This window comes from Miniopterus natalensis, chromosome 12 (genome assembly GCF_054644295.1).
Source record: "Miniopterus natalensis isolate mMinNat1 chromosome 12, mMinNat1.hap1, whole genome shotgun sequence".
Taxonomy (NCBI): domain Eukaryota; kingdom Metazoa; phylum Chordata; class Mammalia; order Chiroptera; family Miniopteridae; genus Miniopterus; species Miniopterus natalensis.
The window spans coordinates 30,873,189-30,900,470 of record NC_142092.1 but is presented as its reverse complement, the minus strand read 5'-3'; the positions used below and the strand labels follow the sequence as shown (position 1 = coordinate 30,900,470).

General features: G+C 40.7%; 1 protein-coding gene across 1 annotated transcript in view; it reads right to left on the bottom strand.

Annotated features, from left to right (window-relative positions):
- The window catches only part of GLIS3 (GLIS family zinc finger 3), a 409,424-nt gene that overhangs the window by 81,023 nt on the left and 301,119 nt on the right, over positions 1-27,282 (bottom strand). The window contains exons 5-7 of the mRNA XM_087822681.1: positions 16,656-16,817; positions 14,105-14,230; positions 13,666-13,776 (exon numbers count right to left, since the gene is read on the bottom strand). Of these exons, the coding sequence (XP_087678807.1) occupies positions 13,666-13,776; positions 14,105-14,230; positions 16,656-16,817 (399 nt within the window). The remainder of the gene's footprint in view (positions 1-13,665; positions 13,777-14,104; positions 14,231-16,655; positions 16,818-27,282) is intronic.

The window sequence follows — 27,282 nt, the reverse complement described above, 5'->3', positions numbered from 1 at the left end:
GCTCAACCGCTGAGCCACGCCTGGCTAGGCAGGGGTTTAAAGAATTTTAAGGAAGATACACCAAAGAGTAGAGGCCCTGCCACCATCTTCTAGCAGATGGCCGCTATAGAGCTCTGAGAATGATCCTCACACCAAGAACTTGTTGACAAGTTATAAAACATCCCCTGCTGGAAAATCAGACAGCCCATAGCAAGAACGGTGGAGTCAAAAGGGGACCAAATGTAGAGTCAGAAAAACTCAGCTGGAGTACAGTTCCACTACTGACTGAGTGTGCTTCGTAAAGTCATTTAGCTTCTCTGAAACTTGGGCCTTCCATCTTTAAAGTGGGATTATATAATAATAGTAATATTAACCTTGCAGAATGATTGCAAAGATGAAAGAGGTAAACAGGCATGAAAAGGCCCAGCAGACTGTGCTCCACACAGGTATTTAGCGGTTATTACTGTTCTTCTTTCCATTTCCTTGAAGCTCTCATTTCATAAGGGAAGAAAATTAAAGGGGTAAATGCACCCATTATGTTTTTACTGGATGCTTTAAATGCCAGTTCACCCCTTCCTGAGATCACTGACAGTGGAAGAGATATAGGTGCTACTGAGCTGGTGAGTGCATTGCTGTGTTGAAGTCTGATCGATTCCCAGCTTTCTGTCTGGGGTGGGGGGGAGGCTCATCATTGGAGCAGAGATGGGAGGTGGGGAAACATTCGGAAGCATTAGGTTACTCTGCTCATCTCTGCCATGATTTAGTGCACCCTAATGTGTCTGAGTTTTTATGACCTGAAAATTGGAGGACTTGTTCTGGACATATTTTTTCATACAAAAGAACAGAATTTTTTTAAAGGGAGCAGGGGAATGGATCATCCTTGACTGCTATTTTGAGTACACAGAAATGAAACTGATTTCTGTATTTGCTTATGTACAAATGAAGACATGTCAAGGATGCCCTTTGCACTGTCATCTCAAAATACAATTTGTATTCAAAGTCCACAGTGGGTAAACATTACCCAAATTCCTATAGCTGGTGCTTGTAAGCGAGGCCGGCCCAAAGCACTACTGTGAAGTACAGCTTCTTGTCTGGTATGTTCTGCCACCTGTTTCCCCTTTGAATCCCCCTTTTTCAGAGCCCAGGGAAATCCTTGAAAATACTGAGTGAGGAAAATCATCATGGCAGTGATTTTTACTATATACTACAGAGTAAAAGGAATCAAAACAGAAAAGGGTCATAATATGCTTGCGTAAGATAGAAAAATATGTAGCAAGATATGCACCAGTGTTAAGCAACTGTGACAAAGTATATCACAACTCTGCTGCTACCTGGCTTTTATATTCCCACAGGTAACAGTGCTGAACCGGAAATGTTAGTAAAATAATGGCTGGAAATAGGGTGGGAGAGAGGAGTAACACGGAGCGTTGGAGAAAGAAATAGCAAGGTTCTAAGGCTACACAAACTCTGCTACAAAAAAACCCACATGATTATAAAAGTATGCTTTGAGGAAGTTCAAAGAAAATAAGGCCCAGAAAATGGAGAAAGCGAAATCCATACCTCAAGTTTCAACAAGGCAAAAAAAGAAAACCTAGAAATGCCACTGATCACCAGAAGGCTTAAACTTCATGCCTGGAAAGATGCTCCAAAGAATCATAAGTTGGTGAGCAGTTCAGAACGAAGGAAGTCAACAGGAGTTAGGAAGGGGTTATTGAGAACAACCAGATTCCTCGTTTCCTTTTTAAGAACCATTAGGTAGGTGTAAGCTGCACATATAATGAGCCTACAATTCATCAAGATATTTAGCAAAGTCTCTCATGATCGCAGTTTGGGCAAGACTGAGAAGCCTGAAACTGATGACAGGCCAGCTGGATGTGGTCGTAACTAGATCTGCCACTGTATCTAAAGAACACTGAAGAATAGAAACTTGCCACCTAACTAATTCTCTTATCTCCTTTCACCCCAAATTCCTAATTCATCACCCATGTTACCACCCTAATTATCTTTTTAAATCATAGATCTGACCGGGGTCTATGTTTAAACACCTTAGCACGATATATAAGGCCCTTTAGCCTTGGTTCCCTTGACAACCTTTTCTATCTTAATGCTCGCCTCAATAGCCAGTAAAAATGACACTGTAGGTCTCCTATGACCCTGGTTGAAACTGAATTCTATGGCATGAAGGAAATAGGATAGAAAGCAATGCAACCTATATGCTAAAAAATCTGGAAGGTGGGTAATAAGGAAAAATTGTAGAGGGCTAGGGGATGTTCATGCAGAATTTCTACATACATCAGCAAGGTCAAATTTCTATATACATCAGCAAGGTCGTTAAGGCCCAAGGAGAAGCAACCTTGGAAGACAGAACTAGAGTCCATGTGGCTGCCGGTGTACTGGAAGGTAGGTTTTGGACCTAATAATACACAGAACGTCTGCACATATTAGATTTGCTAAATAACAACAACAGATTTTCTTAGAAGTCAGAAAAGCTTAAGAGTTCACCAAGGGGCTTTAGGAATCTCTTTTGGGACTTCCTAACCGTGATTCCCCACACTGGCCTGCAGGGAGGATGAGATTACAGTTGAGGATTCTTATAATTCTGACGGACTACAGCCGTGCCCACAGCTGGCCCCGCGTCCTGGCAGTGCAGCAGGCACCCATCCCGAAAGGCCACCCGGGAAAAACATCTTCCTATTCCAGCTGAAAGAACAGCCCTACTGAGAGAGGCAGCAGCTATCTCTAGTCCTTGAACAGTTACCTCAACAGAGTTAGTCCATACTCAACGAACAGAGGGAACAGTGAGCATTCGCGATGTCACATGACACTTTGTTACAGTTTATAAAGAGGCTCTAGATTTGTTAAGTGGGAGAGTAATCTTGTGCCAGAACGGTCTGTGGAAGGCCAAGATTGCAAACAGTGTGTCAGGACTTAAGGGATGGCTATTCATTAGGCCGTAGTAAGGAATTCTGGCACCCATTCCGCTAGGTCTTTCGGCTGTAGGAAAACAACATGCCACCTTTTGGCATCACACTTGGCTCCCTTTCCATTTGTGAACCTTCTCATTTCTCAGAAACAAACTAAAGAGAGTAGAAGTAATAATAAAAAATCCATCCTGACTCTAAAGGCCAAAAGAATAAAATAAGATAATGTATACAAAATGGCTCTAAAATGTTAAAGCATTCAATGGAGGCAAAAGAAGACTCTTTATCTCTAGTACCACGATCACTATTAAAACATCTGAGTCACAGGGACTGGATTCCACTTGAACAACCCCAGTGGAGCCTTGTAGAAGCTCACAGGTCTGTTTATCCAGTTTTGACTTCTCAAGCAAGAATCCATCTAAATCATCTGGGGCAGGGGAAAAAACCTCTCTCCCCTTCAGAAACTTCTTGCTATTATCTCACTGTCATCTCTGTACCCCACTAATTAAAGCTAGTTTCCTGAGCAGAAATGGAAGATGGCAAGCCGTTTCCCTCTGCATTGTAACATCTTCCAACTCCCACCCCTGTGGGCACAGCCACCTCCTCTCCAGGGACTGAACTCCACCTAGTGCAGGGCCGCAGCAGGCACTGTGCCGGCGTTTTCTCACTAAAAGCTACCTCACACCTGTGGGGTTTGCTGACACTACCCAGGCTGCACAAATGAGAGCCTGAAGTTCAGAGATGCTAAGTAACTCATCCAAGGTTATATCATTAGAACTGGTGATGCAGGGGCCTGGACCCAGGTGCATGACTCAGAAGTCCATATGCAGAGGAAATGAGCAGGTAACTCATACTTAGAGGAAATAAAACAGCAAACAATTATAATAACAAAGAAATAATGAGAGGTCTTCTGCCAGTTTAGAAGAGGCAAGATCAGGAAACAACCAAGGTCTAAAACGGGCACAGAAGTAAAACTCTTCAGCATGAAATCCATACCCACCCATCTCTCATTCACAAGACAATACCTACGGGAGGTCAGACAAATGGCAGGGGTTTCCAACCAAACACATGGATTCTCTGGATGAATGCAGGCATTAGGATGGTCAGGTTGTCTGGCTGAGATTTTAAAACCCAGAAACATGACTACAAATGTGTTTCTTATACAAAAACAAAAACAAAGTGAATATATGAACAATTCATAATTATGCCATTATCTCGGTTTCCATTAATTGTTTTTAAACAGCTTAAATCTTTTTGAGAGTAAAATAAATTAATGGAAGGATCTGGAATAGAGAATACCAACCTACTAAAATTTCAACAACCACTTGTCTTCTCTCTTAGACACACTTAATAAACAACATGATTTAATTCTAGCAGGAACAGCTAACCTTTATTGGGCATGTATAATGTGTCAGGTACCATGCTAAGTGTTTTACTGTAATTATTCCATTTAATATGATATAAACACTATTAACAAATATATGATATAAACTTAGGACAAAAATGACTGATTTAAAAATTAGCATTATGATGAACTTGTATGATTTTGTAAATTCTCTGACATGTAACGCAAAATATATGCTAAAAAAGTATCTACTTATTTGCTTAAACTATAAACTTCTTTAAAGTGTCTTTAAATTAATAGGCATGGGTACATTTACACAACGGAATATTACTCGGACATAAAAAAGAAGGAAATCTTACCCTTTGCAACAGCATGGATGGACCTGGGGAGCATGATGCTGAGTGAAATAAGCCAGTCGGAGAAAGGCAAGTACCGTATGATTTCACTCATATGTGGAATCTAATGAACAAAAGTAGCTAACAAGCAAAAGAGAGAGAAACTCATAGATAAAGAGCAGGCTGACAGCTGTCTGGGTGGAGGGAGAGGGTAGAGGGATTGAGCAAAATAGAAATAAAAAATGAGAAAAACCTCATGGACACTGACAACAGCGTGGTGACTGCTGGGGGAGTCGGGATGGGGAGAGGGGGAGGAAGGGAAAGGAGGAGAAGTGGTGAGAGAAGGAAACTTGACTTGGGGTGGATAACACCTAATACAATATACAGATGCTATATTATTTGTATACCTGAGACCTGTATAATTCTGTTAACCAGTGTCACCCCAATAAATTCAATAAAAAGGAAAATATATATAATGGGGAAAAATTTATTGGCACGGACAAATGTGCTTTGAACTGTCAATGGTATAATGAAAGAAAGTGGGACCAGGCATAGCCAATAATTAATTTCCATCTGTTTTCCCAGTGAGTAATCAATCTGCACTAACATAAATTATACTCTGAGATTCGACATGCCCCATTTTCATCTGGCTAGTGTCACCTTCAAATAAAGGAACCTCAGTTAAATTTTAACATAATGGATTTCAGTTTGTGGGTATGGTGGTCAGTTTTATGCGTACTTGGCTAGCTTCTCGTCCTCAGTTATGCAGTAAAACACTAATCTAGGTATTGCTGTGAAGGTATTTTTTCAGATGTGATTAGCATCTACAACCAGTTGATTTTTAATCCAACCAGTTGAAAGGCCTTAAGAGCAGACTTGAGGTTTCCCTGAGGAAGAAATTCCAGCTGTGAACTGCGTACCCAATCCTGGAAGCTAGGAACTCTGGCACCACCTTGAGTCCCCCCCCCCACTGTCACTCCATCCCCACTCCCTGCCCCAACTGCCACTAACCTGGTTCAGACCTCCATGAAGCCTTATAAAGTGCATGCTGTCCTAACTGGTGTAGTGACTTCTAGTCTGTGTCCACTCCACACTTCAACTCACCGTCTGTATGATCAGTCCCCCCCTTGTCAGTATCCAGTTTTAATACCTCCGACTGCCTCAAGGAAAAAGGGTGTATCTTATTATTTTTGTACACCCAAGGGCTCAGCACAATATCAGACTCAGAGTAAACGGTGGGTGAGTAGCAGTAAATCCTCGAGCACATGAGAAGCACAGACCCTTCTCTGCTGGGCAGGGTCCTTCTGAGCGTGATAACTAAGATAAGTCACTAGGTGAGCACTGCTTTGGGCTCACATGATCCTCGTGAAGTTGTTGTAAACAGCTCTACTGAGCTATAATTGATATACAAAAGTACTCCACCTACTTAGTGTGTACAATGTGATGACTTTGGACATAATGCAAACACCTATGGTACCATCACCACAATCAGGGTAACAGATATTCTCACCACTCATACCTTTGTGAGAGGTTTTTTTTTCTGTCTCTTTTTTGGGGGAGGGATCACCAAAGTGCTTTAATTTTGTAAAGTCAGTGAATTCTATGGAGCCGTTCCCTACAAAAAACACATTTTGCCCATAATTTCTGGAATTTCATGAGCTTCCTAAAACCCATCCATCCATCCATGGATCCCCCCATTACGGTCCATGGGCCCAAGTTAATGACCCCTGAATAGAGCCAAATATCACTGGTTCAAGTTTGATTTTAATTCCCTCTGGTTTGAGTCTTAGCTTCCTTTCCCTTCTTTGCACAATTTTTTTTTTTTTTTTTTCCACTATTATCAAGCATCCATATAACCCAGAGACTGGGTATAGTATTCACTGAAAGATGATTCCACCTACAAGAATATTTAGTTCTCAGGAAGGAAAATATTTCGAAGGACACTGTTGGTCCGTTGTCAGTCACAATACACTGCCCTGGGTTGCAGGTATGTGGTTCAACAATGCGTTCTACTGAAATAGCTACCCTTTTACCTCTGAGGCCCCATGTTTGCCTTTCAAGCTAGCTGTAAGGATGGGGAAATGGAAAAACCAGGGGAATGTAACTTAAGCTCAGTCACGAAGCAATTCATGGCACGGCTTAAAAGGAGCCCATACCTCCTGATGTCCAATTCAAACACTGCTCTAAGACACAGCCACCTGCCCAGTATCCACCACGAGAAGTTTTTACATCAGGCTTATCCAAGCCTGTGTGTGAAGTCACCCTGAAAATAAATCTTCACAGCTCTGAGAGCCAAGATGCAAACAAATGGGAAAATAGTGCCCATGGATATCAAAGACAAAACACAACTGAAGCTGAAAAGGGAAGACAAAAGAGAACTAGCAGAACCAGCAGTAACTGCACACGGGAAACAGCATTTCAGAAGCGGAGATGAAGGGCGAAAGCCCAAGAAGGGCATGATATTTTAGGACATTATATTTAGGCAGCAGAGAGTCTGAGCTAAATGCTTTTATTCCAAAATCATTTTCATTGAGAATCCACAAAAATCTAATATGAAAAGGGGAATGCAACGCTTAGAAGGCTTCTGTCAGTCAATCAATCAAAAAAGCAATTATCTAGGAACTGTTTCCATAAGGTAGCTGTGCTAGGCACTATACAGCCTCAACTGCTCATTAAAGCACCTGTCACAGGGTCCTCATTCCTTACACAGTTGGCCAGAGCTATGCCAAACACCCTTAATTTTTGTCCTAATTAAGAATTTTCAGGGGGAAATAGAAATAAAACTACTTTACCATGCAAGACAAAGCACTAAAATGTAATCGAGAACAACGAAAAACCCATAGATATCCCCCTTGCTTTCAAACAACAGAATCTAACACTTAAGAATCTCTATCAGTGGCAAAGGGACTCTCAGAAACCATGTTCCAATGCATTTTCTAAGCAAATTTATCGCAGCATTTCCCCTACTGCACTGAAATCGAGTGTCTCCATGTGTCTCTTGTTGGAATGAAATCTCCAGGAGGGAGAGTTCAGGTCTTATTTGTTTCTAAATCCTCAGAGCTGGGGCAGGGCCTCACCTGTGAACCACAAAGGCTACCCACCCGAGCCGTGTTCGTTCTTAGGTGGGAGATGTAAGCTACATATTTCACTCTCTAGCATCCGGTCCCCCTGACACCACCACGATTGAGGACAGGCTGTAGAAAAGTGCGATTATAACAAGCTACGATGATCCCGACATCCACTGCTGTGCTCTTGGCACTACCAGGCTCTTTTAAAAGCTCAAACAGGAAGGTACAGTATTTTGACTTAAGTTGTGCTTTTAAAAAGTGTGCAGCTAATACATTTTTCTCATTTCTGAAGTGGTCATTTCCATGTGTTCCTGACCATCTCACCTCAGTAGGTGCCCCTCAGTAATCATATCCGTTCCCTCACTGCTTCGTTGCTTGCACTTTTGTTACTTGTTTTCTGTTTACCTTTTGTTGTTGGACTTCCCCAAGATGAGGCAGCTCTGTGAGGACAGAGAAGGTGTCCGTCCTACATACACTTACATCTAGGGGTCTAATGCAGTGCCTGACACACAACACGTGCTTAAGATATATTTGTTGAATGGAATAAATGAAATTACTTGAGACTGTATTTCTCAAGTAATTTACTTGAAGAGTAGTTTGATGAGATGCTCTAGAGGAAAAAGAAGATTGTTTCATTGGCCAAGTAACTTTGAGCAATGCTTAATATTATCTTCCCTCTGGAATATTGGTATATCCAAGGTTCTGAGAACTCTTGCAAGAAGGAAACCATTAAATTCTATTTAACTCAGTATTTCTCAGATTTATAGGACAGCAAACACTTTGGAAAAGTAAATATTGAAGAACATCCTAGGAAATGTGTTCCAAAGAACACACTTTGGGAAATATTGCTTTAAGAGATGAAAATGACACTGTCATTTACCATGCAGATGATAACAGAAAACAACTGGCAGAAAAGTGAGTCTCACAGGCTCTTCTAATACATGCTTCCGTTTAGGGAAAGTGATGTATTTTCACATTACTTTTTAAGATTCCAACAACTGCACAAAGCAAAGTGAACCTAGTAGGCCCAGAGACAATAGTATTTATTTTTCTGTATTTTAAGGCTGAAGCCAGCTTCTCTGATCTTACTACTTACTCTCATAGACAACTGCCCCTACCCCACTGCTTTCCCACCCCCAAATGTGAGCTCCCAACCCCTTTTAAACACTCCAATCACCATGTAGCATCAAAATGCTCTCAAAAGCATAGCTGGTTTCATATTGGATCTGCTTAAAACAGAAGCCTCCAGACAACTGGTTTAAATTCCAAATCAGTACCATAGGCCTAGGGTTAACTGGAATTTTTCATTTAAATTTAATTATTAGCATCACTATTTTGAATAAAAAGTATTTACTTTACAAAAGCATACCCAGAGTCTTTCTTGAAATCAGTTTCTCCTTAACTGAGGCATCAGGACATTCAGGCATGTAGTATCTCTTACCATCATTTTGAGGATGTGATACAAATAATTTGTTACCGATGATTGTTAACAAGTACAGAAGTTAGTAAGTAACTCACTTAAAAACAACAACATATTAGTGCCATTTTAACATCACTGCTGTAACAGCATCTCTCTTATCTGAATTCCAATATGATTTCTTAAATGTGAGAGGAAGGGGGGGGAGCTAGCTCATCTTGAAATGGTATGTCCCTGATATATGCCTATTACTGATATTCCATTAAGAGCTGGAGTGATTTTAGTATATTCCTGAGCAAGGGAGGGAGGGAGGGACAGAGGGAGGGAGGGAGGGAGGAAGGGAGGGATTGTCAGAACCTGGGAAAGCCTGAGCACGTCATCTACCATGGAGATGATAACAGAAAACTGACAGAAAACTGAGCCTCATGGGCTCTTCTATTACAAGCTTCCATTTAGGGAAAACTATGTATTTTCCCATTACTTTTTAAGATTCCAACAACTGCACAAAGCAACATGAACCTACATGGCACCACGCTTAATGAAATTGTTTACAGTGTTGAGTATAAAAGGCTCTGAACAGATTCCAAAGAACTGTCAGTTCTCCGTGAACAGAGTTGCATTAAATCAGCTGCTCTACTCTAGTCAGAAAGCTGCCCGGAGCTGCTCTCTGAGTAGGGAATACAATACATGTCGCAGTCACACACTTTTCAAAGGCTGGGCTTGGTTTCTAACAGCTTGTGTTGAGGTCCCCAAAGTGAAAGTGACCGACCACGGTGGGCCGAAGGTGAACGTGTAACAAACCTTTCACAACTCACACCCAAAGCTTGGAACCTGAGAAGTGTGAAGCGGAGGAAAGCTTCCTGTCATCTCTAACTTCTGGCCCAGCATTCTTCACATTCATTTTTTTAAAAAGTCCATTCTGATAAGAGACCAGAGTTGAAGGAGACTGTCCCTGCTTATGGCACTTCCAAGGTGAAAATGAAAAGCCCCGATAAAGCTCACGGCCCGGAGGAAAACTCCGGGTGGCTTACTGCCTTCGTTTTCGCTCAGGCGGCCTCTCGCTACCAGGCCCGACTGCAGGGCAGGCTCTGCCTCTGCTCCGCAGCCACGTCCTGCTCGCGCTGGACGCCATCGCTGGCGACGCGAGGGTTTCAACACTCGCTTATCTGTGTAGCCTTGATTTTATAAACTCGAGATCTGCAAAGCACATTCCACGGAAGAAGTCTGCACCTCAGCTGACGGGATGTGTGGGTGTGCACGCATTAGACAAAGAGAAAAGTTACTCTCTGCATGCGATGAGCCACTTTATCCCAATTCCTTTGTAAAGAGGTTTTTCTTTTCCTTTCTCTTTTCTCTTTCTGCAGCATAAATAATATTTAGCTGAGATTTCAGGTTCTTGATTTTCAGTAGGCCCGGCAGGTGTGGCAGAGGGCCGCACGCCCAGGGCCAGGGCATCCCTTACGAGATCTCTGCCCGGCCTAATAAGCCTTGTCTTACAGCTGAAAGCGCCTTGTCACTGGCCCCGATTTCAGAGTCAGGCCTTGTAAAGCCGGCAATGTTAAGACCAAAATAATGTCATTTAGTATCTGGGGGGGGGAGAGGGGTTAAAAAAAGGATTAGAGGCAAGCAGGCCGGGTATATTAAATGAGTCCATGACTAACAGGGTGTGACAGAAAAGGGTTTTATTCTTTTCAACAAAACAATTCCCTAGGGCTGGGACCATTACTCCACGGTGCCTTTATCACCTTGGAATTTTTATGGTTATTTTTGATGAATTCACATTTTTCTAAAGGCTTTTTTGAAATGATGCCAGTTTTCAATTTTTAATTAAAGTCGTAAATAATCTTAATTCTGCCTTAAAAGGTTTATTGTTTCTTACTTTTTTTTTTTTTATTATTGCTGCCAGGAAATATTTCAAATACCAAGGCTTGATGTGAGTTAGCAATTACAATCTCTCCAAGGTCTAGTAACAACATTGTATCATGTAAATATTACACCGGTAGAGCAGCACAAGGTTCGAAAACGCGACTGACTGATTCCAGGTTTATTAGCACTGCTTCTCCTGAGAGCGACATTTCCTCTTTTTATTGGATGGAGCAACTTTCGTCATTTTAATATCCATAAATTAATCCATCACAGATCTATAAATAATTTTTTAAATCTTCAGATTAAAAAAACAGGTTAAAATTCAGAAAATAAACACAGTAAATTTGTCACTAAGGACCAGGCAGTGAAAGTCAGCCAAATCCAATTCAACCATCTGCAGAAAACAGAGTGAGCACCAAAAGCTAAATTATTGGACAGACGAAAACTTACTTTACTTAGGATAAAATTAAGACAATACTGAAAAACTTGACATTAGATTATCATACTGCTCCTTATTTACTAGATTGCTTATTGAAGGTTGTCTGCAGATTGTCTATAAATTTATATTTTGCAATCTCTAAGTCTCATTTTCTTTTTTAAATTAGTGCCCTGAGACTCTTTCACATAATCAAACTACTCTTCCTTTATACAGAGGCTGAAATGTACCATGTTTGAATAGAAACCATTAACAATTCCTGAAAATATACATTATGTTTTCATATCCACTGTCAATATCCTACTGTAGCTTATTTGTCTAGATAAGGGACTTACATTCTGTCACGTCCATGACAACTGTTACTATCTATGCAGGTGCTCTCCAATCTAAAGATAGATCTGTCATTAGAGTAAAACCAAATTATGGCCTGGAAAATGGTCATATTTTGAGGGAAAAAACACTCAGCAAGAGTTTGTGTGTGTGTGTGTTTTTTACAAACACAGCTAAACACTTTAAGTTTCTAAGATATACACAGACAATGACAAAAACCATTAGGCAGTAGTTCTGCTGAACATTAAGGGTAGGCAACAATGGGGTGTTATTGTAAGACTAGTAAACATCTCCTTACAACTTTATTTAAATTATAATTCATTTGGCAGTTCCTTTGCTCTTTTAAAATAAAAGAACACATCCAATTCATGTCAAGTGATCATCTATTATTGTTGATAATATTATCTGTTGATAACGATCCTCTGTTACCAATTTACTGGGATTCTGATTAAAAAGACTTAACTATATTTATAGAGAAAAAATGAATGATTTTTAACAATTGACTTGCAAGAGTGGGCTTGTATACAATGAAGAATACCTATCACATCCTTCTAATGATATTTTTCTAACTCACAGTGAAGAGGTGAAATCATTTCCGTATATAAGCCCTCAACTGGCTTTGCGGCTAACATCTCTCAAGGAAGAAAAAGCTCAAATAATGAGAAGACTACAGAGCATTTCCCAACAGAAAAGTGTTAAATCCCTATAAACCGTGAAAGAATACAAGGCTCTAGTTAGCTAGAAGTCATGGTGACTTGAAAACCATGGCCATAGGGTTCAATCACTTGAAGTAAGTTGAGTCTTAAACTTCCCTTAAATTTGTTATGAAGGGCCTTTAAATGAATCAGGTATTCATCTGGACACAAATGAAATACTCAAAAAGCCAAGGTCAAAGTCAATATATTTTCTGCCATGGTCAGAAGATACATGTTGGTCCAAAAGTTTATAAACTCGATTATTAGGAAATGCCTTGTGAGGGGTTAGCGCCCCATCCTTTGAGGTGTTGAAGCACAGCATGGCCATCCACTTGCTGGGGGTCTTGTAAGGTTAGGAGAACTAGTCAGGTGGGGTGGCTGGTTAATCTTTAACATTTCTTCCAAATGTGAGATACTATGATTTCTATAAGCTTTGAAAGATGTATTAATCTCTCATTGATGTCAAAGTATTTTAGGTTCAATTCCTTTATCAGATTTTCATACACAGTATTAAGAAACATCTTTTTTCTAAGCTTAACGGGAGGAATGCTTCTATTCTTACTCATCCTAGAAATTCCCTACCTCCTCCTTCAGAGCTAAGCTGATTTTAGTCGATTGACATTTTATGAAAAAGCACTTATCTCCAGAAAGGATGTCTGTTGTGCTATTTTTCCCCCAATTCAATTTTCTTGTTATTTGTACTTAATTTTCATAAAAGCCTTTTACTACTTTCCAGTTTAGGTGACTTACACTTAATTTTCTCTCATTCCTATTGTACAAGCCCTCTCCAGAAATTCATATCTGGCTCTCAGCTATGCAAACTTCGGCCTTGCTATTTCAGGAATCCCTCAGAGCATTGTAACAAAGCGAGTACCGCAATAAAGAGAGTCACGGGAATTGTTTTGGTTTCCCAATACCCATAGTAGTGTCTATTAAGTGTGCAGTAGCATTATGTCTAAAAAACAAGGTACATATCTTAATTAAAAAAATAATTTATTGCTAAAAAATGCTAAGCCATCATCTGAGCCTTCAGGGAGTCAATCTTTTTGCTGGTGGAGGGTTTTTTGAAAAACAATACCTGGGAAGAGCAATAAAGGAAGAGCAATAAAATGAAGCACACCTATGATTTCATGGAAGACTTCTCTGGGCAAAGAGTCTAACACATATCATTACCTTGAGAAGTGTTAAGAGTTTCCAGTGCCCTGCAGAAGCTCCCAGTACTGCAAGAACTTAACTGCTTTTTCTGGCTGGGTAACTTCTTTATAAAAATTACCTTTTTCCTCGCTTGTTGATCTTTGGAAGAATGTGCCTTCACGTGCTTTCTTAAGGAACTTGGGTCTGTGTAGCGTTTGGTGCATCCTGGAATCTGACAAGCATAAGGTTTCTAAATAGGAAAGAAAGAAAGAAACAGCTGTGGTTAAATCACAAAGGTAACTGAGAGAGGTTTACTCAAAGACTACTGGCTTCAGAGCATGAGCTGTTACCAACTGACTGATGTGAAATGATGGGTAATACTCGGGCATTTTAATCAGAAAGCCCAGTAAAGTTTGCATCAAGGTAAAAGAGAATAAACTTTCAAGAAACAAACAGATGGCCTATCTTTGATGATGTTTAAAAGATTACTATAGATTACTATAGCTCTTACCAGGAACCTCTCATGGCATTTTTTTTTAACATGGAAATTATTAGTAAGCATTTCCAGTCATACTTACAGTTATGTTCCCCTGAAAACAATCTTTGGGACTGTCAGAAACTAGGAAACACATATTCTTTAAGAGTTCAGGTATAAAGAAGCTGTAGAAAAGTCCAGAAAAGACTGGGAATGTTTCAGAAGAAACCTGATTCAGAAAGAGAGAGGGAGAGAATTAAAAGGGAAAATTAGTAGACAGTGAGTAGGAGACAGTAGGTTTCAAACAACAGACACATGAAAAGTCAGCCAGAGAGACATTAATGTGATTAGTTGTAGAGCAGTCCTGGTGCTAAGCCTGGGCCACGTAGGTAAGCCCTTGGCTGAGCGTGAGGAGAACACAAGTTTTGGCTGCTCCAAGTCCCCCCATGCCCCTGAGAGATGTGATGTGTGGGGCCTAAGGCTGGGTCTAGAATCTTTTTTACTTCTGTACTGTAAAGTTATTTCCCCTGTTCGGGCATTAAAATACTGATAGAAAAATGAATTAAAACTATTTAGGGTTAGAATTATGAACTCAGTGATCTTTATGGGAAAACCATTTTCTTGTAAGTAAAGAATCCATTTAGTTGAAGAAAGATATTTTATCCAAAATTGTGACGGCATTTAGCATAAGGATACTTACCGAAAAAGAGCGAACACCTAAATTTAAATAACAAATTCTTTAAGCAACTACAGTTTGCTCTTTAAAACAAATGTTTAATTTCGATATGATTTTAAGAGAGCTTACCAATTTGTTAAAACACAATAAAAATTTCAACAGTTTGGGTCTTAAGGTAAAAATGATGATTTTAAAAAGATTTAATAAAGAAGTGATTTTTAAAAATAAAAATAGCTGAGCTTTAAAAGCTACTGCATTGAACTGAATCATAAAATCATTATCTAAGGTAGTTTTCCTCAAAAGATTTAAAGAAGGATATATTTTTTTAAATTCCAAAATGATTTTAGAAAATGCTCTTAGTTTGATTAGCTAAAATTAGCTGCAAGCAAAGAAGGGTATTGTAGAACCCTACCACTTAGCCTCACAATAGTTCTTTCAAACTACAGATAACTAGCTAGACTAGAAGCAATTTCTCAAGACAATCTTGTCTCATGAATGTTCATTCTTCCATGATAAAGTTTAATGATAAATTGAAAAATTTATTGGATTCTACCCAGACCATTTTAGACATACAAAATAGGGCATTTTTAACATAATTTATTCTTCATTCCTATTTCTACCTTTAAAAAATACTGCTATTCACCAAATTTATGCATTTAATATTCTATTCTGTTGGTCCTAAAGTCACGGAATTCAATTCAGCTGGAGCAGGAAGGGTCGATCTTACACCTATATTACTCTAATTATATTTCACATATTCACTAGGCAAAACATCACACTTATGTATATCGGGAGATAATTCTGTTTAGAAAGGTTGCCTGACATATAGTTAAAATGACTTCTATCAATATGACTAATAGAGACTAATATAAAATTTAATAAATATGTCAACTATAACATCAGAAGAATATTAAATATGTATGAGGAGGTGTGTAGAAATCACAGTATCTTTTCAAAATTCAAATTCTGGTGTAGTTTAATAATAGACATCAGAATGTTAACACTGGAAAAGTACTGTCATGAATACATTATTTGCAAGAATGTGGGATAAGAGATCTGTGATGTGTAGGATACACTTATCCTGATGGCTTTAAGTGAAGTGAAATTACGTACAGTCTACCTGACCTCCTATAAGGAAAATGGCATCAAAGCCTGAGAAATGCAAAGGAGGACTTTCAACATAATTGAGAAAATGAAAGGGAGGGTGGAGTCTGGAAAAGACATCTGCAAATGAACAAAATGTTACAGCTCTAAGGGAGTTAAGGTGCGGTAATGAAAATCAGTTGTCCGAATAGTGTTTATGTCAAGGAATATGTGGCTGCTAACACATAGAAAACCTGATGAATCGGACCCTGGGGAAAGAGTTGGGATTCTTTTTAGATTAAAGGTGAAAATACCAAAGCAAAGCAAAAGGCCAGATTCACTCTCAAAACCATGCCAGCCTCCAATTTTTATGCCAAGAAGAAAAGAACCAGAGTAAGAGGGAAAAAAAAAAAGTAGGTTTCCAGTTGTTCGTATGGAAAACAATACAATAATTAATAATTAATAATACAAGAATAAACTGTTTCTAGTACTCACAACTGTAAACCTACTTTTGCCACACCCTGTATAGTGTGTGTCTTAGTACATCTTGGTCTTTGAACCCTTATTTTAATGCCCAATCTGCAGTGGTCATTCCCTGCACTGAAATCTACTGCATGACAGCCCCTAAACTGCCTCTGCTTTGCACACAGAGGTTACCAAAGAACCCCTTTGTCCCAGGCAGCTGTAATATTTAGGATTCTCGTGACTGCAGAAAAATGAAGGAAGAGCCAAACAGGGCCCCTCTGGCCCTTTACCAGGTTCCGCTGCTGCCCTTGGCATTGCCCCTATAACCTGCAGACCATAAAGCAAACACCTTCACCACCCCACTATCGAAAGGGCACTTCCTCACACCGGGGCCTCGGGCTGCAAGTTGGAAAGCTCCTGCCATTCTTACAGTGTCCAGATGTGTCCTCTGGTGCTTGGCGCGGTCACTGGAGTTACTGAACGCCTTCTGACAGCCCGGATGCTGGCACAAGTAAGGCTTTTCGCCCGTGTGGCTCCGCAAGTGGATCTTGAGATTTTCAAGCCTTGAAAAGGCCTTCTTGCAACCTTCAAACTGCAGAGAGAAAACAATATCGGGTTGTTGAGAAGGGCCCTGATGCTTGAGTTTGAGGGACAGAAAAAAAAAAAATGTTCTTAATTTGTACTTAGCCTAAAACAAAAAAATTAAATGAAATCCAAACAGTAACAAATATGACTTCTAAATATATCTCTATGCTTATGTGAAGCGCAGTTTTCCACTGAATATACACGCCACCTTCCGTACAAGATCTGGGTCCCAAGCCGATCCTGTGATTACTTATGTCAGAGAAAATTCACTGTGAGCCATCTGGCTCAGTTAATAAAAATACAGTAATGCGTGTCTTAAAGATTTATTAAAAAATTAACACACTTTTCCATTTCCAAATTGGTCTGAATTGAAGGAACCAGGAAGGAAGAAACTTTTTACAACTAATAAACTAACAAGAAAAACCAGAGTGATGTATGAGAAAAAAAGTGAACTGAAGATCCAAGAGTTCGAGATGAAAAAGGTATGTGTCACTGAATTATTATGATCATAGACTCGCTTAACTGTATTTTAAGGGGTTTTCCAACTCTCAAAAGATAGAACTTGTTTAAGGGTGATGCCAAGCCTAACGAGACGACACTTTTAAACATGCTTTCAGAAAGGTACCGAAAGACAATTCATTTAATGCTAAGTCATTTCCAAATAAAGTGATGGATTTATTTATTTATTTATTTATTTAAAGAAATTTGGTTACCTAGATCAAGAAGAGAAGAACTGAAAATGAAAGATTGGCAATTTCAAGACATGCTTCACTGGTTTATCAATAATATATACTGATGGTAATTTTTACATAATGCCTTCTGTGGGCAAAATATCAACCACCATTAGCTGGTCAAAGTGATTCCAATCCTTGAAATGACAACCTAATAAAGAAAATGCATTAGAGCAAGCCTATAAATGAGGCATAGAGGTGAGGTGGGCATTTATTCTTTAACTCTCTCATTGGTGCCAATTCTCTCATTGGTGCTAAGCCCCAGAATATTTATGTCACTTTGACAGCTTTAATAGCACTGGAGTTTCCACTGAAAGAGAAACTTATGAATATGGAAAAAAACTAATCAGAACAAAGCATAATATGTTTAAAGCAATTAAGAAACCACACTTCTTAGAGAGGAATGTGTGTGAGGAGGGGTGTGGGTAGGGCAGAATCTAAGTAAAGAAGGTAAATAGAGGATGGTTTCCATTCAAAATGAGCAGGTATAACCTAACTTTACTTCAAGATTTTTCATAAAACTCCTTGGTTCTCTTGCTTAGATGATGGAGTACATTGTTCATGAAGGGATGACCCAGAGCTGGCCTAGTTATCTGACTTTTCATTTTTAAGTAAAGGCCGAACTAATGAGAAAGGACAGTCAGGCATGTCACAGCTCCATCTCTTTAAGTTGTCCAGATTTTGCATGCGGAAGTATTTTAAGAAATTTATGAAAGTTGAACTTATTTTTGATTGAGAGTTATACATGTTTCACAGACATATGCTGGTTTATTTCAATTTTGATATTTTGCTTAAAATAATTTTGGTGTTTTCCTGATTTCTGTTTCACATAAAAATAAATTTAGCCTGAACAGAAGAGGATTGCTGACGAAGCCAACTACTTTTCCGGCAGAGGGAAAGATGGAAGGCTACGTCGCTAGAGGGAAAGAGGGGTTAAGCGGCTTATTTCCACAGATTTTCGGGTGGGTCTCAGATTTGAAAATAAAGGGGCTCGAAATTAACCCCCAATTCATAGCTCAGAGGCCTCTATTGACCAAACCTCTGTTTTTAAGGTTCTCTCTGAATGACGACTTAGAGCAAACTCCTGGCGCTCAGGTTATTTTACTTGGAATCACTTGATGGACCACACTTAGGTCTAAAATGAGCCTGTGGTTTTGGACACATCAAGCCTGTTGCCTATTTCACAGCAAGGCTCTTTTGTAGGGTGGACACCATTCCAGGGCCAGTTCCAGGGGTACATACCCAGACCTGGGGAGGCCCCAGCATCCACTCCCTTCTGCAGTCCCTGGATCTTGGTAAGAGAAAAAGCTGCATTGTTTCAGCACCAACACAGGAGTGGAGAACCACTTGAGAATAGATTAATGAAGTTTCTGTGAGTACCGGACAAACAAGACCCCTGGATCCACCATGGAGTGATTAGAGGGATCTCAGGCACGTCCTAGAACTGATTCAGGCTGCCCGCTGGATCAGACACAAGCTGGATAAAGGCTAACGTTTCCAAGGTCTCTCTAGTTAAGTGTCCAAGTAAATGTCCAATTAAAAATCAACTAATTGCTATTATTTCTGTTAATAGAAGCAATGATCAAAGATGAAGAGGCTTGCTACCTTGCAAGCAAGTCAGTGAAAAGTGAACTACATCTCAGAATATCCTGACCATTTATTTAACAGCAAAGATGGAGGAAAATCTGAGCACACAGACTGAAATGACAACAAAAATATTATCTATAAAATCATGAAACTCCAGCTGATTTCAGATGTCTCTTCTGTTAACAAGAAAGGCCAGGAGACAAAAGTATGAATATTACTTGTATTAGCATCTTAGTATTTTCAGGGGAAATGATTAAGAGTGACGGGGTTGTATAAATAAAGGCAAAAGAAAGGTAATGTCATGGACTCGGGCTCAATAGGCACCACGTGCTCACTCTCACCGAAGAAATTCACTTGCAAAGGCCGTGAGCCCACGACCAGTAAAATCGGGCTCAAGAACTGACAGGCGGCTGGGTGGGGAGACCTGACATCCAGCTTCTCAGGTGCACCCAGGGCAGTGCGCCTGACGGGACTTGCCACGCTAACAATTCGGCAAGGGGCAGGAGATGCTGTTCATCTCTCTAATGGTGTCTGGATGAAACTTGAAAGCAAACAATTCTGTAATGAATCATTATCATTCATTACGGAAATAACCCTGTAATTCAGCACAGGAATTTCCTCTCCTTCAGGCAAGTTTACCCCTAGAGTTGTAAGTTCAATTCAATGCAAATACATTAAAAATAAACTAACGTTTAGGTGGAACTACAAAAGATCGTTACAAAATGCCCAAACTGAATGCTTCGGGTGTTGGGGCAAATGGACACCCTTTTCGCTTGTTATTATTTTTTTCAAGTTTTCCAAATCTTTACTGAGTCTCTAAACCCAGGGAAGCAAGGACCACAGGAGGAGTGCTTCCTTGGTTCGGCCAAGTGTTTTCTTACTGAGATTCCTAAAGTGCAATGTCCGTCCTGAGATTTAAGGTTCAAATTGTCACCTGGCTGCTCATGCCACTGCCACCAACCAACCAACCCTATACGAAAACTGACCAATACCCTAGTCTTAGGTCTTCTCCCACCTGGACTGGCTGTGGAAGCAGGAACCTAGGGCTCAGTGACACACAACTGGCCTGAGGTTGCCTGTAGTTCAAACACAAGCCCTTGATGAGAAGATTATAGAAAAAACAACAAACTCTCAGAATCCAGCAAGATAGTAGAAGGAGGGAAGGTGGGAGGGGAGTGATGGCGGGGAAGTGGTCCAGCATACATCAACAATTTCATCTAAATAGCATTCCCCTCCCTCTTCCCAGCCCCCTCATCAAATACCAAGTGGGCCCTATGAGTGTGGCACTATGTGTTCGGCACTGGGAGGAACAAAATGAGTAAAACTTAAGACTTCACGATGGGAAGACGGAAACAAATTCAATGGGTATGTCTGGGCAGGTCACATACTGATGAGCCTTGAGCAGCGATTCTCAAAGATGTGGTACCTGGGCCTTCATTATCAGTATGTCCTGGGAGCTTGTCAGAAATACAAATTCTCTAGCCCCGCCCCAGATTTACAGAACAAAACCCTGGGGCTGGGTCCCAACATCTGAGTGCTAACAAGCGCTCCAAACGATTCTGACACGCCAGTGGGCCGGTGAGTGTAGGAACGCCAGTGAGCATCTCTCAGGATTTACCCACTTCTAACTGGGACAAGAGTCCCAGCAGCGGCCCTAGACCTAGACTGGCAAGAAGCATCTCCAGTCCAGGGGAAGGCAAGATCATCTCTTCCTGCACTGCGAATGGGACGAAATCTCAGAATGCCAGTCTCATACTAGGGATTCTTTAAGCTCCCCTCTTTAATCTGCTGCCAGGCAGATGTCTGGTTCTGAAACAGGTATGATTGCAGGTTCCCTCGGTGGCCTCCTGACCAACAGAACATCCCACGTTTCCAGGGCCCGTCACAGTCCCCTGTTGAGACAAAGTGCTGGAGGGGAGCCATCGTTTTCCATTTGCACATTTCAGTGGCTTTGCAGACACACACAAGAACAAAACATGAAACTGGAAGTGACAGAACTTTAAATCTCACGGGTCTTGAAAAGACTGCACTGCAAGAAGCCTCACCCTGAGAAATCTCTCTTTAACTCTGTGGCTGTTTTCAAGCAACCAACTTTAATTAAAAAGTATAAGTTGCCTTAAACCCAGAGAACCCTGGCTGGCATCGCTTTGCTAATTTAGGAGATTATTTCATATTTAAAGGATCACAACTGAACTGTAATCACCATCTCTATATATTGGCTTGATTACAGATTGTTGACATTAGGTGGCATTAAGATGACCTTTGAAATATTACTTTCCCTTTCTATTAGAGGCTTTTGTGTAAGGTTCTGAAAATAAAGGCTCATTAGACACCATTAAAATAGGATTTATTCCATATGTGTAACCAATAATCAAGGAGACTGTTACTCCCTCCCCTAATCAGCTACTCAGAGAGCCGAGAAGCACAAGTTCATATTAGAAGAAGTAATAACAGCAAACCCTTCCTGATGGGGTTTCTATACTATCACTAAAGTCAACAAAACCCAAACAGAAAGGAGTCTATGATGCTGGACATGCTTTTTAAAAATATACATTTGATTTCAATTAAGGCTCCGTGTTTACGACCCTTGGAAGTATATGCTTTTACAGTTTCATCAGCCGAGACTGATTAATCCTGTTAGTGATGGCTGATGCTACGACGGGCTGGGCAGTGCCGGGAAATGGGAGATGAATTATATGCTGGTTTACACCTTCCACTTATAGCCCAAAGACAAGAGCGGTGAGAGGCCCTGGTGGGCAGGTCAGTGGTATTTCTAATGCCATGGATATAGCCAAGGTGACTTCCACAGTAGGCCCAAGAATTCAAGTCCACTTGAATCATGGACATACCTGCAAAAGGCGTAAATGAAAGATTGCTTCTCCTGGGACTCAGAGAGGGCCAAAGGAACAGCTGAGGGCCAAGGGCCACCTCACACACCGGAGAAGAGGTGAGAAATCTGACTGGTGTATTCAGCTGAGACTTAGAAGTGTCCTTCTGGGACAGCGCCTCCGAGCTTCACGTCCTCATGAGTAACCTGGGCATCTTGTTAAAATGCAGATTCTGACTCGTAAGTGTGGAGTGAGGCCTGGGATTCTGCATTTCTAACGATCTCCTAGGTGGTACTTCTCTAAATGTTGAATGTTCGAAGGTTACACTTTGAGAAGGAGGGTCCTAGGGACCTTTAAACTCTCCTCGGGTTGAAAATGTACAGTTTGATGAGATTCTTTTTAAAAGGAAGACAGAAAGTAAATAAAAGAACCAGAGCAAGAATAAAGAAAGGGCTTGCTTTTGATGAACCAAACTGTGGCAGCTTCGTCCTTAAAAGTGTGGAAGAGTAAAATCTAATTTTAAAATTTAGTTTGGGAAGGTAACAGAAAGTGTTGTCTGGGGGGAAAAAAAGCAGAAGAAAAATCAGAAAGAAAAAAAAAGAGACAAAGAATCAAAACAGAAAGACTGCAGAAGCACAAGGGGCCACCTGACTTCGTTTCTTCTTCCGTCCCATTCGCATTTGGACATATGGTTCGCCTTGTGCCACCCCGTGGTTTCTGCACCAGGTGCATCCTTCTTAGTACTGGATGCTCCAGTAAATCTTCATATTCACCACATCAGTTGGTACACAGTGTTACAAAACGGGAGAGAAAGAGAAGAATTAAAATGTCCTGAAGCTTTCAGAAAGTGTGTAGCTCATGGATTCATTACACCGAGCGAGCGTGCGGGTTCCCGCCTCCCGTCCCGCTCAGCCCAGCCGCCGGGAGGATGGAAGCACCGCGGCCTTCGGCTTCCTGCCCTCACTCAGGTTTTCAAGGCCAGCTGCCCCCAGCCCCCACTCCCAGGTCCAAAATGAAAACAACATGCCCATACGAAAGGAGTTTCTATGCTTCCTTTTGGTTGATAAAAGGTAAAATCTGACTTTATCCTATTTCAAAGGTTCTGCCTGGAAGAACAGTGGCCTCCTTGGAAAATTCTTTAAAGTCATGGCAGGGTTACCCCGTTAACTTGAGAGCTCTCTTAACATCAGGGAAATCCCAAACGCCCCAAACTGATTTTCCAAAGGTTCTAAGTATCTAAATAGACTTGCAGTTGCGTTTCTGAGGGCAGCCTTCAAAGTTCCCCTGCCCTTGGCTTTGGCTGGGATCCCTGGAGGGAGGGGGAAGAGACTGAGTCAACCACTTCAGTGCCTGCCACTCATCTGGCGCTCTGAAGTGACCTACAGGGCTCATTTATCCAGATTTTCTGGAACTATTAAAAATTTTGTAGAATTAATATAAAACCCCTTCTGTAATGTTTTTCTAAGCCATAATAAAGAGATCCCAGTTACTATGTTTTTCCTTGTTATTTGGGTGTACAAAATGAATCTATTAACTAGCTCATAAATACAACTCCCTGGCTTGTTGTGCTTCTTGTTTCTGATTATGAAATCTGTATAAAACAAAGGTTACCTAAATGGGCAGTATGTATGGGTTTCTTATTAGTTTAAGGCAATTTGTTGCTTTTTAACATTGTGGGCCATGGGTAGCAATTGTCCCTTAAAAGGGTACTTTAAATGAGGTGACAACATAAGTGAGGGTGAACTTGAGAAACAAAAATGGAAAAAATGTTTTCGAGAAGCCGCATTACAATGTAGAGAGAAAAGTATTTCTCTGCCAACATTTGAACCATATTACATTTTTATGGAAATTATGAAGTGTCTGGTTTATAACAATTGCAAGGGGCTGGGCACAAATGGAACCTCATCATAGGCATTATATTCACAACTGGAAAAAGAATACTACACTTTGCAACACTGGTATTTAAAACAGATCATAGGCCCTCTCCAGTTACTCAACAAATACAAACTGCCATATATTATTCACGTTGTGTCAATACAATGCCAGAAAGCTACAATTTCAAGCAAATAATTATTTCTGTGAGTGGCTAAATAATACAAAAACTGGTTGTCTGGGATTGTTTAAACATAACAATAAATTAGTTGCCTGATATTTTGTTGTTGTTTATTAGCATTGATTTCCTGCAACAACTCCAAATATGTATCTATTAAAGTGTGCATGTTTCAGAGGTTCACAGTTGGACCTCTATAAATGTACTTCGATTATATGTCAGTAGAGCAAATATATTTAAGGCTACGTAGTTGGCCCTGCATAAATATATCTAAAAGCAATCAAATAATTTAATTTTTTATACCTGTGTTTCTAACCACCATATATCCAGATCTATTTCCATATACATATATCTACATAAGCACCATACTTCTAGGAAGAATATATATGCATACACATAAAGGCCACTCTAGGATGTTTTGCTACTCTTGTATTAATGAAAACAGTTTTTCAAACTCTTTAAGTACAAGTCCATATATATCAGGTATTGAGTTGCTTGCACATGCAGCACTTTATTAGGTTCTGTGATACACAAAAGAAACATCAGGCTCATACCTACATCTCCTGCATTCACAGAACATTCCTGGAGATAGATGTACACCCAGAATAAATCTAGAATCTGGCCTGGCCTGCTCCGACACCCAAATTATTTTCTATATACTAAAGGTGAGGAAACTGAGAGAAAACGGAGGAATCGTCCTCTGGATTTTAGGCATTATTTTTGGCACTTCAAAAAATGTCAGAAACATCCTCTAAAATTCGGTTTCTCAAATTTCAGAAGACAGGTAGGGACAGATGAAGTAAAAGAGAACTACGTAAGCCAAAGGAAAGGAGACGTGAAAAACCAGAGGCAGAGAGGCTGCAGTCAAAGAGGGGTGTGGCATGTATGTGGTCAGGCCTGAGCCCACCCCCTCTGTCCGCCCACCTCTCCCACCCCGGCTGTAGGCCAGTCCAGCTGCAGCTCCTTAATTAAGCAGCATGCTCCTTTTTGCCCCTGTGCCTCTGCATGTGCTACTTTCTGTGCCTGGTGACATCCTACTGACCCTTCTTTAGCTCCGTGTCATCTCCTCTGTGAGGCCTTACTTTATGCTTTCACCAAGGCACATTGGGTTACTCCTCACACACCCACCACACCTTGCCCACTGACTTGCTAAAGCCTGGAGTTACACTAATTGGATTGTTTGTCTCCGCCACTAGGCTTTAAGATTTATGAGGACAAGGGACGGAGTCTTATTAATCTTTTTATTGCCAGCACTGGGTACAGCGCTTGGCATATATTCAAGCGACCGCAGATTATTTGCTAAATAAATGCTAAGCAAAATAGACAGAATGAACTCTTTGTAAAAAAGCATATTGATTTCCTAGACTTCCTTGTGTAGTAAGCTCATTAAGGCCTTTTAATTAGGCAGGGCCAGTTACTGTTCGTGACGACATCAAACGGTCAACATCGCAAAAGCTATAAAATGCATTTATGGGTTTTGCTGGATTTTAATGTTCTATAGAACTACTGTAAAATATATTTTTAATTATTTTAAATCTAATTATGCGAGGAAACAATACTAATAACAACATATGGTTGTGTTTTTTGTGTGGATGAGATGTATTAACTTCTTTATTGATGCTCTGAGAAATCTGTAGCAATACCACTGAAGTGAGTGAACTGTTTTTGTACCACACCCTTTTCCAAACTTGAGCTAAACATACACAGACTCATTTGGGAACATGTTATGTTATTAGCAATAACTCAAGGCACATAAATGTGTGCCTTCTTCATGCATAAAGGAAAAGAAACTTTAAAATTGCCCTTTAAAAGCTGAGCTAATATGCTCTCAAATATGCCAGGAAAGAGCCTCTCATCAGAGCGTCTCACGCAAAGAAAAAAAAAATAAAAAAATCTTTGGGATCTTGCCCTTAATTGCCCTGAGTCAAATAACCCCAAACAGCAGGTCAAGAAATTTCCCATGATGCCATGCCCCTACCCATCCTATAGCCAAGCTCTCTGAATGGGAGGCAGACACTACAGGCCCATATAATCCCAAGTTATAATCATGCCCAGCCCCAGAGTGCAGGGGGCTGCAGCAGGGCCTTGGCCCTGCCTTTCCTGTTGGCAGTGGACTGGCTGCCCTGTAATTGTCTCTGATGGCAAAGAGGAGAAATGCCACTGCTTTCCTTCAGTTTTATTAAGAATTGGCATGCTTGGTTTAACAGAACTAAGCAATATATTTATTTACTACGGTGTTTCCCAAAATGATTGCTAAGTTCTGTCATCTCTTGACTGAAACACTGTTTGCGGGTTGCAACAGAATGTATGCTAACATACATACAGCAACACAAACCTCAGTGACAAACTGTTTAAGTCAATTTGCTATCATATAGACACATAGGTGCAAATATGTGCATATGCACTTGTGGGCACAGCCACGGGCACACACTTTAACACTCGCGCACATATCCCACACAGATTCTGTAATAAAATGTATGTATTTAAGATCTGTGTGCAGGGGTGTAGAGGCAAACATGAATTTGCCAAGAGAGGGAAGGAAATTCACACACGAAGAGAATAATTTACCATAAATTGGCCCACACTGAGCTGATTCCAAAAAACAGAGTGCAAGATGCCAAACTTTTAATGGCTCTTACTATTCCAGATTTGGCCCTGACAAGCTTTGGAAGAGATGCAAGTGGGCAGGAAAGATGGGATTAAAAAATTATATCTTAAGCCTTTTCACTTTCAAATGTAAAATTTCCACCACTCTGACAGGAGGAAAGAGAGTGGCAGGGATATTTTCCTGACACTGTGCTTTTTCTCAACAAAAAGCCATCGATTTTCATTATGCAATGCTTAAATATAAATTCTGTACTTGGTAAAAGTCATCTGTGACTGGCTGCTTAAAAAAAGCAGCAGATATGAAAATAACGGAAGTCAGACCTGGCATTAGCCCTGGCAGCCCGGCAAAGGCGCAGGCGCGAGCTCAGGGCGGTGCCTCCCGGCGGCTCCGCAGGCCTCGGGCTGACAAGCTTCCGTGACGCCCGCTCTGGTTCGTCACCACCGCGCTCGCTTCCGAAAGGCAGCACTTCCAGGTTTCTTTCTTTCACAGCTGAGCTTTTCCGCATGGCTCTCCCGTCACTCGCCTGACGGGCACACAGCAGATGCTCGGAAACCCTCCCGCTCCTTCCATCTTCTCCCCTCCCGTTCTGACTTTAAACCCCCCCTCCTGTCCCCGGGCCCCTCTCCTTCCTGGCTGTTGAGACCCGCTCTCACACCTTCCCTCTCTTT